The following is an 18,546-nucleotide window of genomic DNA, read 5'->3' as shown; positions in this document are numbered from 1 at the left end:
TTTTAAGCTTGTGTTGTACACTCCTCCGCCTTTCTCCATCCCCATTCTGGAACGCCCTCTTTTTCTGGTTCAGGAGGTCTTTGATGTCACTGGTGATACATGGTTTATTATTTGGATAGCACCTTACAGTCCTCACTGGAATCACAGTGTCCCTACAGAAGTTAATGTAGTCTGTGATGGTGCTGACCCTCCTGTCCATGTCAATGTCTATTTCTTCTTCCTCCAGCAGTACAGCCCAGTTTGTGACATCAAAGCAGTCTCTCAATGCATCACTCGCCTCTGGTGACCACTTCCTGAAAGATCTGGTAGTAACAGTAAGTCTTTGTACACAAGGGGCCTCATGTACAAAGACTTGCGTGGACTTCCTACTGAAACATGGCGTACGCTCGAACCCAAATGCCCTCCAACGTCGGATGTATGAATGTGTGCGCACGCATCAATTCAAGCACATTTCGTTTGTACATCCCAATCAACGTGGAATTGAGCGCACGTCGGAGCACCCGACTCCTCCCTGTCCACGCCCCTACTTAAATACGCAAATCATATTTAAATGAGCCCTGCACCTGCGATTCCCCTCTGTGTACTTTCAGAAAATAAAGAAAAAAGAATGAATAAGATGGGGAAAAAGAAGAACTTCACGGAAAGCGAGATGTTGGTGCTACTTTCTGAAGTGGAGGCCCGCAAAAATGTGTTCTTTGGCACGCTGTCCTCTGGCATAAGCAGCAAACGCAAGAGGAGTGGGTGGGAGAGCCTATCCGAGGCTGTTAATGCTGTGGGGTCTGAGAAGTGCACACAAGCAGAAGTGAAGAAGAAGTGGTCCGACATTAAGGTGGATGTGAAGAGGAGACTGGCTGCCCACTGCCGCAGTGTGGCCAAAACAGGCAGGTGGGGGGGTGACCGACTCTGTTTGAACAGAGTCGGCGCAATTATGGGTGACACTGCTCTCTCTGGGGTGGTGGGAGCACATGTGGGTGACTCTGATTACCCCCAAGGTAAATACTGATGTTTTTGTGTAACTCACAACGTGTTCATACAGTAACGTGAAGAAGTGCGCCGGGGAAAAGGTGATGCTGATTAAGACATTTCATTACATTTGCAGTCGATAGCTCCGATTACAAAACCGGCTCTCGCTTCAATTTGAGCTTTAATGTTGGCCTGTTCAACTGCATTGTGGGGATTTGATATACGTGGCTGAGATGCGGATAATTCTATCCCACACGGCTGGCATGGCTCGGGTCAGGGTAAACTGGCACAGTCCCAATCGGTTGGCCCTTTGGAATGCCCTGGTTGCTCGGAACTCCAGTGTGCACATCACCTGTGAGCACAGGCAGCGCATGGCTCCTCGCTGTGTTGCGCTCCAACGCTGGCCGCAGCTCTGCGCACAGTTCCAGGAGGATTTCCCTCAAAATGGCTAATGAGTCAGTCGCCATCATGTGCCAGCAAATCCTCTCTGTCAAGTGAAAACACACTCTCTTCGAATTGCACCATTTGCAAAGTCTTCTAATACCGCTAAAGCATGCGTTGCACCACTTTGCGCTGCTTTTATATCCACTCTTGTAATTGCAGACACATGGGTGTGTTAATTTTTTATCAGTATTAACTGTTCATGTATCTAAAATGTGCACATCACTGTCTGAGGACTAATTGTTTTCACATTTATTTATTATAACAGTTTTCCAACATCACCTTAGGTGTCGCCAAAGAATCAACAGCTGTAGAAAAGTGCGTACGCCAGCCCTGAAGTTGGCGTGAGGCACCGCACATTTCCACGGTCATTTCACTCTTGATACATCTGATCGTTGACGTGAAAAGGTGCGTACGCCACTATTTTGTGCATACGCACCCTTTGTACATGAGGCCCCAGGTGTCTTCATTTGTATCTTCATTTTTATCACTACTACTTCTTCCCTACATTATTCACCTAATAAGGATGCCGTCACTGCCTCTCCTCAGTGACATACTGGGCAACATGAATGAACAAACACAAGGAGGCTGTGTTTGCCTCAAGGACAAACACAGCCACTTAGAGCACTTCCATAATCTAATAGTGTGAGACATAATGAGTCAGGAGATCATCTGATAGCAGCAACACAATGAATCACATCAGTCTGTGTGTGTATGTGTGTGTGTGTGTGTGTGTGTGTGTGTGTGTGTGTGTGTGTGTGTGTGTGTGTGAGAGCGAGAGCGAGGAAGCATGCACAGGCGTGTACTGTTTTCAGCAATAATTATTACACATGCTTCATGTTAGACAATTTCATTTACTTTGTGTGTGTGTGTGCGTGTGAGGTTAAGAATTGAGTTGTGATGGTTCATGAAGGGAAAAAGCCAGGGATAGTGATGTCCTACCGTCTTGGGGCAGTGAACACATCGTGCCAGGCTGATGATCAGGTCATGTGTGATTGGATCAACCAGGTTTCGGAAGCTGGCGTAGCGATACAACACGTCATCCAGAGACGTTGACTCCATGCCCAGGTCCTACACACAAATGAGATAAGACCATCATATCCTCACCAATAAATTGGTGCTCATAGGCAACATATATATGTAGTTTATCTTTCAAGCACTTTTAATGCACATGGGAGCACTCAATATTCTTTACATGAATTCAAAATAATGAAAGGACAAAAACAAATCAAACACCGAAAGGTACATGTATAGCTCAGTGGTAATTTATAAAACTGATTATGGATATAATACATATTTTTTTTCTATTAAAAAAGCTAAAAATTCAATTCATGCACATTGTTTTGAGTATAAGCTGGTATGTGAAAAGTTTTTGAAATTTTAGACTTCCTACTTTGTAAACTCACTGATCACCTCGGAGCAATAAATAAAAGCTTGCAGCACAGCATCCTGCTGTCTGACGGTCTTGCCTGCCGGTGAGGCAAAAATGATCATGTATGAATGGCAGCATGGCTAAATCTTCAAAACATGAAAGACAACCCCATGAAAAAGTATGCAGTAGTGGGTTAAAAAGGACAAATTCAAGGTATCTGAAGAGTATTACAATACTGCTGTCACTGATTATATTGTTAAATCTGAGCAAATGCACTGGCTGTTTATATTACAGCTAAGCAATATGGACGCACACCATTTGTTTAAACTGAAGTCACGGATGACATTAATAATTCATGTACGTATGTCTTGGTATGTATGTGTAAGTGTGTGTGTGTGTGTGTGTGTGTGTGTGTGTGTGTGTGTGTGTATGTGTGCTATGTATGTATGTATGTATGTATGTATGTGTGTGTGTGTGTGTATGTATGTATTTATAGATAGATTTTCTTTTCGAACATGTATAAAAAAAATGTATATAACTATTTGTACATACAAAATAAAGAAAAAGAGAAATTTAAAACAAAAATTAAATCACATAAAATGCTAATACATAACAAAACACCGCACATTGTTCAACATTCATCCAGGTGCAAACATAGGCATAAAAAAAACTTCAGAATCTAAATCCCTGTAAATATATTTCACAATATCAATATTGGACATATATAAGATGTTGCCAGTTTGGCTACTGGTTAAGAAACAGGAAAACTGGTTGAAGACAAACATGTTTAGTTATAGCCGTGGGTGAGGTAGAAAAGGAAAGGCGACAGGCTCCCTTGACAGCATCAAGCTGCTTATCTAATGACATTCTGCCAGTTAGATTATAAAACATTTTGACATTTGGTCCTGGTTCTAACTGTATACAAAATGGAAGAGTTCCCCGTTTGAAGCCACAATAATGCAGCAGACGTCAGGGTAAATTGACCAACAGATGTTGAATTTTCTCGAGTACAACATTTATTTCCTGCCTGATGGTGACACAAGAGAAAACAGCATTCATGCTATGGGAGTTATGAATGAACACTTTAATAATTTTGTGCATTTATTTTAATTCATGCTGTCAGCAGAGCTCTGCAGTGCCTGCTCTGCTCATTCTGTTGCACTCATTTTGACCATGGTTTCAGAGAACACATATTCATATCTTTGGTAATGTGAAGATGTGCTCTTATACAAATCGTTTATAGAATCAATCAATCAATTATGAAAATGACTAAATGACACACGCTGACCAGTTCGGGGAAAATCAAACACTACACATTGTGTATCTGTCCCTACAATCAAACCTTAAACTCAATAACCTAAACAAAACTGTTCCAACAATATAATAGTAGCTGTAACTTAAACCTAACATAAATAATTCCCAATTGGCTCACAATCAAAAATTCAGTTAGGAACTCCCGATTAAACCAACAAAATGTTTCCTTTAGCAAAACAAGCCTCAATTACTACATAAAACAACAAAATAAGCCATGTTTTAAGATAACTGGATGAAACTGGACAAATTGAGAAAGTTGCATCATAATAATGTGTTGTACATGTGAATAATACCTCTTATTTGCTGATTATCACAGTGCTTCTTTCATCTGAATGGTTGAAGTTGGCATGTGACTATAGTAAACAGATGTCATCCTGGAACATCCTGTCTCAGAGTGATGCAGAAAAACTAGTCCATGCATTTGTTACTTCAAGATCGGACTACTGTAATTCTTTATTATTGGGCTGTCCCACATGTTCTCTGAAAAGCCTTCAGCTGATCCAAAATGCTGCAGCCAGAGTTCTGATGAGATCTAACAGGAGAGAACACATTTCTCCAGTTTTAGCTGTTCTTCTTTAGCTCCCTGTTAAATTCAGAATAGAAATTAAGATTCTTCTCCTCACTTATAAAGCTCTTAATGACCAAGCTCCATCATATCGTAAAGATCTCATTATAAGATATTTTCCTAAAAGAGCACTTTGCTCCCAAACTGCAGGTTTACTCGTGGTTCCCAGAGTTTCTAAAAGCAGAATGGGAGGCAGAGCCTTCAGTTATCAGGCCCCTCTCTTGTGGAATAAGCTGCTAGTAAATGTCCGGGAAGCAGAAACCCTTTCCACTTTTAAGACTAGACTTAAAACTTTTGATAAAGCTAACAGTTAGGGATCGTTCAGGTGATCCTGAAACATCCCATAGTTAAGCTGCTATAGGCTGGGGGGCCTCATCACTCACACCTTTCCTCACTTCACTCCCCCCCCCGTTTAATTTCTCAAATGATATTATGTACATGTGACATTATTGTGGTCATTAACTCGTGTTTCCCTGTTCCAACAGGTATCCTTTGAATGGTGTTACAGTGTTTGTTGTCCCCTCTTTACTGTCTTCTCAAACCCCAGCTGGTCGAGGCAGATGGTCACCCTTCCCGAGTCTGGTTCTGCCAGAGGTTTAAAAGGGAGTCGTTCCTCTCCACAGTCACCTCAGGCACGCTCAGGATGGGAGATTGGACTGAAGAGAAGTTTTTGCAATCTGTTGGTTTCTTTAACTAGGAAATTGTTTTTGAATTGGCTCTACCTGACTGCACCTCTACCTCTGCTGTCACCAACAAGCTTCTTCTGTCCAGTTGTACCTCCACCTCTGCAGCAACTTTCACCGCCTGGTCTCCTGAGCCAAGCTACACCTCCATCTGTGCGGCAGCTCCCACCGCCTGGCCTCATCAGCCCAGCTGCACCTCCACCTCTGCGGCAGCTTCCACCACCAGGCATCCAGAGCCCAGCTGCACATCCACCTCTGCGGCAGCTTCCACCGCCTGGCCTCCTCGGTCCATCTGCTCCTCCACCTCTGCAGCAACTCCCACCACTAGCCCTCCTCTGTCCAGCTGCACCCCCACCCCCATCTCTATGGTTGATAGCAACATCACTCCTGTCGCCATCCCTCCGCTACAACCTCTGTGTCTAACTATAGAGGAGGTTGGAGCTGAGCTCAGGAGACTTAAGTCAGGGAGGGCTTCAGGCCCAGATGGAGTCTGTCCAAGGCTTCTGAGGGACTGTGCTGGTCAACTAGCAGTCCCTCTTCAGAGGCTCTTCAATATGAGCATTCAGATGGAAAAAGTCCCAGTACTGTGGAAAACTTCTTGTCTCATACCAGTGCCCAAATTAGGGCAACCGGTGGAGCTGAATGACTACAGACCGGTGGCTTTGACATCTCATATCATGAAGACCTTGTAGAGACTCCTTGTTCGTCGCATGAGATTGCAGGTTGCTGAGGCTCTTGACCCCCTCCAGTTTGCCTACCAGAAACACATTGGAGTGGAAGACGCGATTCTGTACATGTTGCATCGGGCATATGCTTATCTGGATGTGCCTGGTTCATATGTGAGAGTCATGTTCTTTGACTTCTCCAGTGCCTTCAACACCATACGGCCTCCCATACTGAAAGACAAGCTGCTCAGTATGGGTGTGGCCCCCTCACTGACATCATGGATTATAGACTATTTGTCTGCCAGACCACAGTATGTCAGGATGGGGAAATGTGTTTCTGGAACACTGGAATGCAGTACTGGGGCTCCGCAGGGTACTGTTTTGGCTCCTTTTCTTTTCACCCTGTACACATCAGACTTCAGGTACAACTCAGAGTCATGTCACATTCAGAAGTATTCTGATGATACGGCTGTTGTGGCATGTGTGCGCGGTGGACAGGAGAAGGAGTACAGGGACCTTGTGGAGGCCTTTACTGACTGGAGCAAAAAGAACTGTTTGCTCCTGAACACCACCAAAACCAAAGAGCTGGTGGTGGACTTCAGGAGATCTAAAACCCCATACCAGTCAGTCTGCATTGATGGAGGGGAGATAGAGACTGTTCAGACCTGCAAATACCTGGGGGTGGTGCTGGATAATAAACTGGAGTGGTCTGCCAACATAGAAGCAGTGTACAGGAGGGGCCAGAGCCGTCTCTTTTTCCTGAGACGGCTCAGGTCTTTCAATGTCTGCAGTGATATGATGTTCATGTTTTATCACACTATCATTGAGAGTGCACTATTCTATGCTGCTGTCTGCTGGGGGAGTTGCACTACAGACAGAAACTGTAGGCGCCTGGACAAACTTGTGAAAAAGGCTGGTTCTGTTGTAGGCAGAAGGCTGAACCCTCTCGGTGCTGTGGTGGAGAAACGGATGAGGAGGAAGTTAGATTCTGTGATGGAGAATAATAAACATCCTCTCCACAGCATCCTGACAGGACAGAGGAGCAGCTGCAGTGAGAGGCTCATCTCTCTGCGCTGCAGGACTGAGAGGTTCAGAAGGTCCTTTGTTCCCACAGCCATAAGGCTTTATAACAGTGACTGCTGAGTTCTTCTCAAATTGATTGATTGATTTTTATTTATTTATTTGTTTATTTTACCATTTAGTCATTTATTATTATTTAGTTAGTAGTAGTATTATTATTGTTGTTTTATTGTTGTTAATTCAATCATTGTAAATATTTTAAAAAAATGTTGAGCTACTTGACAAATTTGAATTTCCCCCATTGGGGGATAAATAAAGTATTTTTCTATTTCTATTCTTCTATATGAATAAATTGAATTATCTTGAAATCAATTATGATTACAATTAATTGAACTCCAATTGGCTCAAATTGGACTATATTATTTAAGTGCCTTGAGATGACATTTGTCTATATAAATAAAACTGAATTGAATTGAAACTGAATGTGTCCTGTCACCTGGAAGGATTTTTTTGTTTTTTCAAAAGTGCAAAGCTTTTTTGTAGTTTCCACAGAGGACTTTCCAGATTATTAATACAACCACAGCATGCATCAATGCATTAGCATAGACTAGTATGCAGCTGTTATTTAAAATGTTATTCATAGGTAAATTGTCCATACAAATTAACGTGCATATACATTTCAATCTGTACGTAGTGTCTGCAGAAACATTTTCATGTGTATATGTATGTGCTCGTTTTGTGGACAAAATAACCAGTTCAGTGTCAAAAGGACCGACCATTAGAAGAAAAAAAAAGAAGAGACAGAGAAGCTCAGTCTCCTCCATAAAGCTATAAAGCTATGACTCACTGAAGTTTCCATGCTGCCTATTGTTCTATGTAGGAGGAGCAGCAAATACTTACAGCAGCTTTGAATGAATGAATAGCACACAAACATGTATTTGTTTATATATATCAATAAGTCCTGTAATTTTCGATCAGAAAATGCTGTCATTACTTGCAGCACAGCATGAGAGAGACCATGTAATCATATGTTCTGACTGTGACCAGGAGACACAGACCTGCACTGTTTCCAATTTACCTCAAGTGGTCAAAAGTCTTTTTGCAGTATTGAAAGAACACAGTGGCACTATACACTCCTTTTTAGAGCCCAATTAACCATACGGCCAGGAGTTTCAATAGCATTAAAATAATTGTCTGGTTTGTTTTTACATATTGTCTTTTGACAATATTTGGATTGTAAATTATGAAAAAACTAATCACTAGACTTTAGGCAGCAAGAATTGATTAGTTGTTATTTCATATTCAGAGCATATATATTTTATATATACATGTTTAGAGAGTATATCAAAGATTCAGACAGAAGAGTTTTAGAAGTCCGACTGTGGCATTTTTGCATCCAGCAAGTTTTTACAAGATTCTGATTAAAAACCTCAGGTTTAAATTAGAATTAGACTCATTTCTGATGAGAAATAAAACCTTAATTCATCCTTAATCACAAAATTATATTCAATCCAAATCAATAACATTTAATTAATTCTTGAAGGGAAATTATATCGCAGTAAAAATTATTAAAGATATGCTACTATTAAAAACAAGAAAGTTGAAGTGTAGCACAAAGAGCGGTGTGATTGAAGCTTGGCAACAACTGATGATGTCACACAGAGCGTTGACAGGCTACACAGGTGAGCTCTCTTAGTAGACTACATGGAAAAACTCCCAGCCAACAGTTCAACAACTGGGGTGCTTAAATTTGAATAAAACAAACATGAGGGCTGGGGAGAACCCTGGATACGTGAATCAGTTCTCTGCTACAAGGATAGTGGAACAGAGTCACCAAATTCCACTTCTTAATTCAGCAACTGATCACATAAAAATCAAGCAGAACGTCACAGTGCTATGGCCAAGCTGATTCTTTATGTTTTTTAATACCGTGAAGTTGAGTTGGTGAAGGTATACTCTGTATTACACTTGTAATTTCTGATATTGCGCAGCGGTAAGCTATTAAATTCACCTTTAACTCAGAGCGCTGCCCTTACAGCCACAGTTAACAGATTGTGGAAAGTTTGTTTACAATTTTCAAGTGGAGTAACTATACTTTTGAATACTATCATGTTCATGTTTCACTTTACGCTGATGCCAGGTCTGTTTGGCTGTGCATTTATACTACAACTACACCCCCCAGTTGTATTTCTTCCCACTTTGCTCCAGCATGAGATGACAAGTTGATAATTGTAAAGTTTAGTAGCAACAGAAAAAAAATTATATCAGCTAATATGATCAGATAAAGCGCAAAGTGTTGTGAGCAACAATGTCAAAGCTGAACTGAGGTCACTACCTCCACGCCTGATGACAGTACTCCAACTGTCATCAAATAAAATTTGTGATTATATTGACATTGGCTTTGGTATCAATAGAATTCTAATGATACCGAGTTCTATGTTACAGGCTATGTGGAAACTTATTTAACACGTCACCAAGGCAGTGGTCAACCTGCAACTCTTGCATTCTGTGATGTAAAAAGCAGCTAGTGGAGTCACTTTGAAGAAAGCAGTTCTGACAGTGTAACATCAAAGTCTGGCATCTGATTAAGATTTTCTGATACTGTAGACAGTTCCATCAAACCTTTTGATTTATTCTGATTGGTGTTTCCTAACATAATAGTGTTTCCAGTGTACCTACATTGAGCAATATTTTCAGTTTAATCTTTAGTGATACACAGACTGACTTATGCATTAAAGTGACAGTCATTCCTGTTATTTACTGTATGGAAATGCACCCAGTGAAAATGGTTAATTTAGTTGCTTCGATATCTTTTTTTTATATTGAAAAATGTCACTGTGTCAAATTAAAGCAAATCAAAGCAATACAATTATTTTTTGGTTTGTACAAGTGTGTGTGTGTTTAGTAAGAGGCGCACATACACTATGGGGTTTATCTGTTTGTTTAGCACCTAAAAACCTTAAAGGTCCTATGGCATGAAATTTTCACTTTTTAAGGTTGTTTAACATTAATATTAGTTCCTCTAGCCTGCCTGTGGTCCCCCAGTGGCTAAAAATGACGTGGGCGCCGCTTATGACGTGGAGGTTGTTTCCACCCAGAGCCCATATATGGCTATGCCAAAACGGCCTTTCCCCGCCCACAGCTCTTTGGCCAGCTCATTGCGCTGTACATGGATGTAAAAAATCTGTTTAGAGCTCCTGCATCAGAACCTCTAAAGAGCCAGTGGACAGATTTTGTTTTTTTCTGGGAAAGTGACGACAGAACCGAAGAGATTTGTGTATGTGTGTGCCAAATATTTCACCGACGAATGTTTCCAGAACTTGGGCTAATACCGAGCCCAAGGGAGAGCCCAGACACCCTGCGGAGGAAACTCATTTCAGCCGCTTGTATTCGGGATCTCATTCTCTCGGTCACTACCCACAGCTCGTGACCATAGGTGAGGGTAGGAATATAGAATATGGAATATTCTGGCTCAGCTCCTTCACCACGACGGAGCGGTGCAGAGCTCGCGTCACTGCAGACACAGCACCGATCCGCCTGTCAATCTCCTGCCCCATTCGTCTCTCACTTGGGGAAGGATTTCATTCCCGATAGTAACTGGGCTGTTGGAGGTGTTTGCATGCCCATGAGATGGTTAGCTCGCTCATTTTAGACCAAAACCCCCTATTTCAAGCTTCCTGAAGAAGAATGAATCCGCAAATTCAGTGCATTTCATCAGGATAATGATTCATTCATGGTTCCAGAGTCAAAACGGTCAGTCTGTCTGTGTCGTTAGCTCTGCAGCTAATAGCTCGGTCACTGTCGCTAATGTAACGGTAAATAACATGAGGTATGCGAGTGGACACCTCATTTACTGTAACGCGAGTGTTGTGTACTTATTTGTTGTTTTGATAGCCGTCCTGCTGTTGGTGTTATGGCGCGCACGATATCTGCCTTTCCCCTGATTGAAATGACTCGCGCTACGTGCATATTTGCAAACCAGAGCAATCAGATGAGAATGTCAAAATCCTCACTCCTGCTTTCCCCTTCACGCACGCCTTTTTTGCTGTGTCTTGTGTAGCACTTGCTTGATGTTTGACTGTGTTAGGAGAGTTGTTCAGTAACTAGTTCCTCATATTGTCAAAGTAAGCTCATATCAACAGGTTTCGCTAGTTTTACGGCATAGGGCTGCCGCGCCATCTACGTGCCATAGCGATTCACAAAACATTTGCGCAAGGTACCACTGGTGTAAGTAAGGCCACACCCCCACTAAACAGCTCATTCTGAGGATCCTAAGGAAAGCTCATTTTTGGGACTGGCTGTAATTCTGCACCAAGGCAGAATTTTGGGGAAAAAAACTCAGATACAGTATTAGGGGACCACTAAAGCCTATAAAAATATATAAAAGCCTCCATTTATTTTCATGCCATAGGACCTTTAACACAATATGAAAAACGAAAAATAGAAATTAACATTCCCGCTTCCTCATATCTGAACCCTACCATGTGAGGTAACATCCAGCTAGCAGTTAAACGTATCTACAGAGCGCGTGTGTGTGTGCAATGGTTGTAACTGTTTTTAATGTCAAGATGGGGGAACAAAAACCTGACTGGACACCACTTTATGGAGAGTTCCTATAAACGTAGGCACTGCAATTTTGTACAAAGTCGTTTTTGAGGTTAAAGACTTTTTTTAAGGGTGAAGGTTTTAGGACCAGGGTGAGGGCATTCAGTTGCGATGACTGAGTTAAGGGTGAGGGGCTAGGGAATGCATTGTTTCCATGGTGGATCACCACAGAGATAAAAAACAAATGTGTGTGTGCCTGAGGACATGACCTGCAGTGGTAAAGAGTTTTAAAGAAGTGGAACAAATTGAAACAGAATCAAGCCAAGTTCTTTCTTATCATTTATGTATTTTTAGCTCTTCGTAAGTTCAATTCACCCTCAAGGATGGTAGTACATTACTAACAAAAGCCCCCTCGTGAAATACACATGACATGGACTAAACAAAACTAAAGTAAATTTCCTTTAACACTTAGGGGTATTCTATGTTCAGTATGAAAGGACACACTCACAGCAATTTATGCCAAAAGCAAAATAGTGTGGGCTTTTCTTTCATTAGAGGGCAACACTCTGACTAATTAGAGCGGTCAACATCAAAGTGGTGGTCTGAACCCAGCTGAACATGAACAAAGAGACAGATATGGCAAACGCAACAGCTCAAGTGGAGGCTTTTTCATAAACTAAAGGTAACAGCATCAAGAGCAGGAAGATTCTTTAATGAAGCAGATATTGACATTCAATAAAAACCCCACAGTTGCCAGACAGTGTAATCTACCTCGGTTGTGATGGGGGTTCTTCTAACATGTAACTATTTTTTAGTAAAGAAATGTTTTTGTCACAGAAATCAGAGAAACCTATTCTGGTTGTCCATGTGTTTAATTGAGGAACTGACTGTCCCTTTTAAAGCCTGGTACAACCACACAGATGTTGCCGACTATTCCAGCTGAAAAAACCTCTTTCAGGTCGAGGCAGGGTGCAGCCACGTTGGTACAGTAAACTAGATAGACTGATCATGGTTATAAAAGGACAGCTAGATATCGTCGGGCAATACAGCCTCATTTGATATGCAAAGCTATAATTCATATAGTAAATTATGTGCATGTTCTATTTAGCTGACCAAGTTCTACTCTTTAATCATGTCCTTTAAAAGCTATTCAAAGTGTCCTGTTGCTAACTGCAATAGGTTTAAAGTCAAACTATATTTCAGCCTAAGCTTTCTGAAGTACCAAATGCAGGAAAACATGTCTGGAAATAGGTCTGAAAAGGCTAAATGAAAACAACTCTGTCTGCATTTCCTGGTTCATGTAGGTGCCTAAAATTATGACCTTTATACTTTGTCAAATATCTGCCTGTATATTCATATAACGAGTATAAAAATAATGCACTGTATACTTCCAAAAATTCTGACCACAGAACAAAAAAGAATACACTCCTGTATTCTAATAATTCCACAATGTCTCTTTGTAGAGGCAAAAATTATGAGTAATTTGAGAGAACATCTGTGGGTCAAGAGTCCTACATCTTAATTTTACCAATACTATATGTTCAGTATATTTGTTTCAACTATGTGTCAAGCTACACAATTCCATTCCTCTGGGCTAAATTGGCCATTTTGGGAATAACACACGACCACTTTCCATCCCACAATGACACAAGAAGTCTGAACTCTTCTGCATGAGGTGCAGTGTGAGGGCATGTGCTAAACAGGGACACTTGTTGTTAGTTTATACAATTGGTCTGTCTTTTTTTATTAATTTTTTTTTATTTCCTGGGTTATTTTCATTGTACTAACACATGAATTTGTCTTTTATTAAAAAAGTATATGTGAAATCATTTCTATGCTGCCAGATTGATGTGAGCTCACTGGAGGATCTCCCTGTATCTCAATGGTAACCGAGGTAGGCTGTTATGTGGGTTGTACCCCACCTCTCGTCTAATGGCAGCTGGGATAGAGGATGTGAAGAGGATGTTCTGTCAGTCTTTCACAGACAAAAGATCAGGAAGGCACCCGGCCCAGACGGTGTGTCACCCTCCTGCCTGAAGGTTTGCGCTGACCAACTGGCCCCCATCTTCACCCGGATCTTCAACAGATCCCTGGAGCTGTGCGAAGTCCCCTCATGCTTCAAACTCTCCACAATAATCCCGGTCCCCAAGAAACCCACCATCACAGGACTGAACGACTACAGGCCTGTTGCCCTCACATCTGTAGTCATGAAGTCCTTCGAGAGACTGGTGTTGGCGTACCTGAAGGACATTACAGACCCCCTGCTGGACCCCCTGCAGTTCGCCTACCGAGCGAACAGGTCAGCGGATGATGCCGTTAACATGGGACTGCACTACATCCTGCAACACCTTGACTCTGCAGGGACGTACGCCAGGATCCTGTTTGTCAACTTCAGTTCGGCGTTCAACACCATCGTCCCAGCCATCCTCCGCACCAAACTCACCCAGCTCACTGTGCCCTCCTCCACCTGTCAGTGGATTACAAACTTCCTGACTGACAGGAAGCAGCAGGTGAGGCTGAGGAGCATCACATCCAGCACCCGGACCATCAGCACAGGCGCCCCCCAGGGGTGTGTGCTCTCCCCACTGCTCTTCTCCCTCTACACCAACGACTGCACCTCAAGAGATCCGTCTGTTAAAGCTATGGTAGGTAATCCTAGAGAGCTAGCAAGAGAGCTAGCAAGATTCGAAAGTGTCCACTCCTCTAAGCTCCACCCCCCCCTCCCCATTCCGTCAGTGCTTCATCCAAAGCCGGTGGAACCGCATGCGCACATGGAGCAGGGAGCCGGCAGAGGGGGGCGTAGGCAGAAAGCAGAGGCATCTGATTGGTTTTTTGTAGGAATCCAATCCCGCTGATCTCGGATTGGTCAGCTTTTTCTCAGTCCTGCAGCTGCAACAGAGGTCTGATTATATTCGTCCCTTTTTCTAAATACATCTTGTATAGATTTCTCTCAGGATAGACGGACCATTTCACCCAGTATTACAAAATGTGTTTCTGAACAGGATTACCTACCATGTCTTTAAACTCCTGAAGTTTGCAGATGACACAACGGTCATCGGCCTCATCCGGGACGGTGATGAGTCTGCATACAGACGGGAGGTTGAGTGGCTGGTCTGCTGGTGTGGTCAGAACAATCTGGAGCTGAACACACTAAAAACAGTGGAGATGACAGTGGACTTTAGGAGAAGCCCCCCCACTCTGCCACCCATCACCATCACCAACAACGCAGTGTCTGCTGTGAAATCCTTCAGGTTTCTGGGCTCCACAATCTTTCAGAACCTGAAGTGGGAGACCAACACAGTCACTACCATCAAAAAGGCCCAGAAGAGGTTGTACTTCCTGCGGCAGCTCAGGAAGCTCAACCTACCTAAGGAGCTGCTGATCCAGTTTTACACCGCCATTGTTCAGTCTGTTCTCTGTTCATCCATCACCGTTTGGTTCGGATCAACCACCAAACAGGAAAAGAACAGACTGCAACGGACAATAAGGTCTGCAGAGAAGATTATTGGTGTCAGCCTGCCCTCCATCCAGGATCTGTACCTGTCCAGAGTCAGGAAACGGGCAGGTAACATCTCTGCAGACCCATCACACCCTGGACACAAACTGTTTAAACTCCTCCCTTCTGTAGCGCCTTGCGCTACAGAAATCTGTACGCCAAAACAACAAGACACAGGAACAGTTTCTTCCCTCAGGCTGTCTCTGTGTTAAACAGCTAAAACCGGACTTCAGTGTATCATCCTTGCAACATGCACCAATTTGCAATTCTGATTTAATCTTGTTCTATGTCTATTTTTTGTCTATTTTTTTTAAATTGTTGCACTAAAGAGAGTGAGGTGTAACCGGAGTCAAATTCCTCTTGTGTGTCCACATACTTGGCAATAAAAAGCGATTCTGATTCTGATATGCTCCAGCAACAATCAACTGGATTAAGTGGGTATGGAGGATGGATAATAAAAATAATAAGAATAAGAATAAGATTATTATATAGCTATAGCTGTTATCAATGCTTGTGTTGGTCAATACCATGTATTCAAAAAGAATTCAAGTGTCGGGTTTATTGGTGTCATTTGAATATAATAGAATAGAATACCTTCATTGTCCTTACAGCAGAACAAAGATGCTACATGTACAACGAAAATGCAGGGGCTACTTCTGGTGTAGACAAGTACAGGCAATACATATCAGTGTTATGGAGAGAGGTCAGTTATAACATGTTCTCAACCAAAAAAAGAAATTGTGCTGTTTGCAATTTCAGATAAGGCACATACGTATCCTCCCAGCGTTCATGTGAAAAGTAACTGTGAATAAAGGTATATCATTTCAGTTTGACAGTAAGTCATTATGCAACAGTTCTGTCTTCAAAATCGTGGTTAGTGGCGAGGACTTTAACTGCACTGGCTCATTGTGAGTGCGCCACTTTCCAAACAGGAAAGAGTAATTCTCCTCCTCTGGGGTGTCCTGCCCTAATCACACATCAACAGAGATGGTTATCCCTCAAAGATGTGTCTGGAAAAGTGCCTCTGTATTAACGTTGTTTTGCTCCACTGTCTGCCATTAAACCAGGATTCGTAATGAAAATGGGGTTGATCAGTAAATGGTTACAGAAAGGAGCTGATGGAAATCTCTAAAGCCCAAACTAGAAGGTTTGAAAGCTGTATGTGTTTAGGCCTGATTTGCTGCTCCCTGTGGTTTAATCGAAGGAGTTCAAAAGTGAACACTTGCAGCGTATTATTTCTGTGCAGTGTTGTCTCTTTACTCACCATCTTCTTCAACCTTTTTTTTTTTTTTTTCTTGTCACAACATCAAACATATAATCACACTGACATTTGATCATTTCACTGTTAGCACAGACACTCTCCTTTCCTCCATTTTTTTTGTCGCTCTCCAACTCCTCCAATCTAACTGGTGGTATTTTCATTCCCCTGCCTTCCTTTTGTGTCTCACCACACCAGATTCTTGCAGTCCGTTAGCCATTTCCTTCTCTCTGTGGCAGCAGCCAGCAAAGCACGGCTAATGTCTTAAGAGACCGAGAAAGACTGCATAACATTGTCCACATTATAGCTGTGTAGCATAACAAGTCTGAACATAACAGGACCAGCCATACAGGAAGGGAGGAAGGGGGCATAAAGACAGTCACTGAGTCAGTGAGCTTGGCTTTTGTTTCAACATCCCCACTGGCATCACCTAAGGCATTAACAGCATTAATGTAAAGGATAGACAATAAAAGCAAGCAGTGATGAGAGGCACTGTGACTCTTAAAGGGTTTACTAACTCATCAACATTCACACACACAAACAAGCAGCTACCTGTCGGAGTGACTTCAGCATCTCCGTGGCCTCGTCCTGCTTGCCCTGCCTGGCCATCAGCATCATCTCCTGGATCATTCCAATACGGCGCTGGTAGGGAGGCGGTGGCGTCCCGCCACGGTTCAGTCGATCTCCTGACTTCAGCATAATGGAGGCCAAGATGTCTCCCTTCTCCTTGGTAGGGGTCCGCTTCCAGCTGTGTTGAGGACTGGCTCCTTGAGGGTCCTGGCCTTTGGTTTGCTTGGTACCCATGGTGCTACCTCAGTGCGAACTGTATAATAAGGATGTCGGTCCCACAAAGCAATCATGCAGACGCAGCTTTGATTTAATTTTTGAGATACTTGCTCATTAAAGTATCAGCAGCTGATCACGTCCTTGTAATGCATTGTCAGTTTGGGGTAAAGTTTCAAGGAACATAAATACTATACCAAACTGATGGTGAAAAAAATTAATAAATAAATCAAACAAAAGTGAATGTGAACAGGGTACAAACCATACTGTAAACTGTGGTAGTTTTCTGCTCTAAAAAAAAGACTTGCCCCAGCAACTGAAGCTCAGGTCGGGAACAGCTCACAGTATGCTGCCTGCAGCATGGCCGCACAACACGGACACAAAAGTCAGGGTGTAGGATACACGATGTAGGTTACAGTACGGACCGCGGCCCATCTCAGCTACCTATCCCGGACACAACTTCAAAATATTTTACTTACATAGCAGATAACCCTGTGGATCTTCCCTGTGTTATTCCCTAAAACAAAGCCCTCTGTCCCGGGCTAAAGGAGGAGCAGGCAGCCAGTCGGATGAAGTGCTGCGCGAGGCAGGGCATTGAAATGTTTACCCTACAGATCACCGTTCCTCCCTCTGCCCAGTCCTTTATCGGCCGCAGGAAGTCGGGCATTACCTGCAGCAACGCAGCCTCCGTCCTCCTCCAAGGTTGAATCACCGCTCGCTCAGCAGCAGGAGGCAGCCGCCTCAGCGTGTCGATCCACGGGCTGCCGAGAGGCTGCAGCTCCGAATGCTGGACTTTTCAGGAGGGGCGAGACTGTGGTATCCCCTTGCTGGAACTGAATTATGTATTGCATCTTCTGTTCAACTGAAAGGGGGCGCGCAGCGAGGGCACGTGAGCACAAGTCTTCTATTCGTGATGGAGAGAGGCAGGGAAGGGCTGAGAGCACGAGCACCGCCGAGTTTGCAGTTTCTGAGCTCCAATGGGGACTTTGCGCTGATTTCCATGGTGAAGACATGGTTTTAATGCTGCGCCACTGATTAACAGACGGGGGGGTGTGCGTTTGTACATATTGATAGATATATACAATTCATACGTTTTACAATATTACAGGCTTCCGGTGAAATCATCGTACAGCTTAGGCTACCGTCGATTAAAAATAAATCATGGAAATCACAATGAAAGACACTGCTAGCTTATTTACCTGCAGTAGACCACAAAGGCACAAGTTATTTCCTCAAGAAAATTGGGCCGTTGAGTGGACTGTGATTTATGAGTGATTTGAAAACCTGCCTTTCACTGTTCATCTTAAGCATTCGCGTCTTTTTCTATTTCGACCTCAACTTGTGAAGTCATGATTGTACCCTCATCATTTAAGAGGCTCGTATAAACTTTCACAGTTTAGTCGGGTTTTGGCGACGCAGGCAGAAACGGACCAAAGGGACA

The 18,546-nt window shown here is 42.9% G+C and overlaps 1 protein-coding gene across 2 annotated transcripts in view; it reads right to left on the bottom strand.

The window, feature by feature from the left end:
* Positions 1-18,217, bottom strand: part of lrrc75a (leucine rich repeat containing 75A) — an 83,809-nt gene extending 65,592 nt beyond the window's left edge. The window contains exons 1-3 of one of the 2 annotated variants that reach the window (XM_075474073.1): positions 17,776-18,215; positions 16,875-17,145; positions 2,347-2,475 (exon numbers count right to left, since the gene is read on the bottom strand). In XM_075474073.1, the coding sequence (XP_075330188.1) occupies positions 2,347-2,475; positions 16,875-17,126 (381 nt within the window). In that variant the 5' untranslated portion in view covers positions 17,127-17,145; positions 17,776-18,215. Of the gene's footprint in view, positions 1-2,346; positions 2,476-16,874 lie in introns of both variants that reach the window. The other variant, XM_075474074.1, reaches the window with a different exon arrangement.
* Positions 18,218-18,546: the final 329 nt, after the last annotated feature.

This window comes from Odontesthes bonariensis, chromosome 9 (assembly GCF_027942865.1).
Source record: "Odontesthes bonariensis isolate fOdoBon6 chromosome 9, fOdoBon6.hap1, whole genome shotgun sequence".
NCBI lineage: Eukaryota > Metazoa > Chordata > Actinopteri > Atheriniformes > Atherinopsidae > Odontesthes > Odontesthes bonariensis.
Note: the sequence above shows the minus strand (reverse complement) of the source record. Positions and strands in the feature narration are given on the sequence as shown.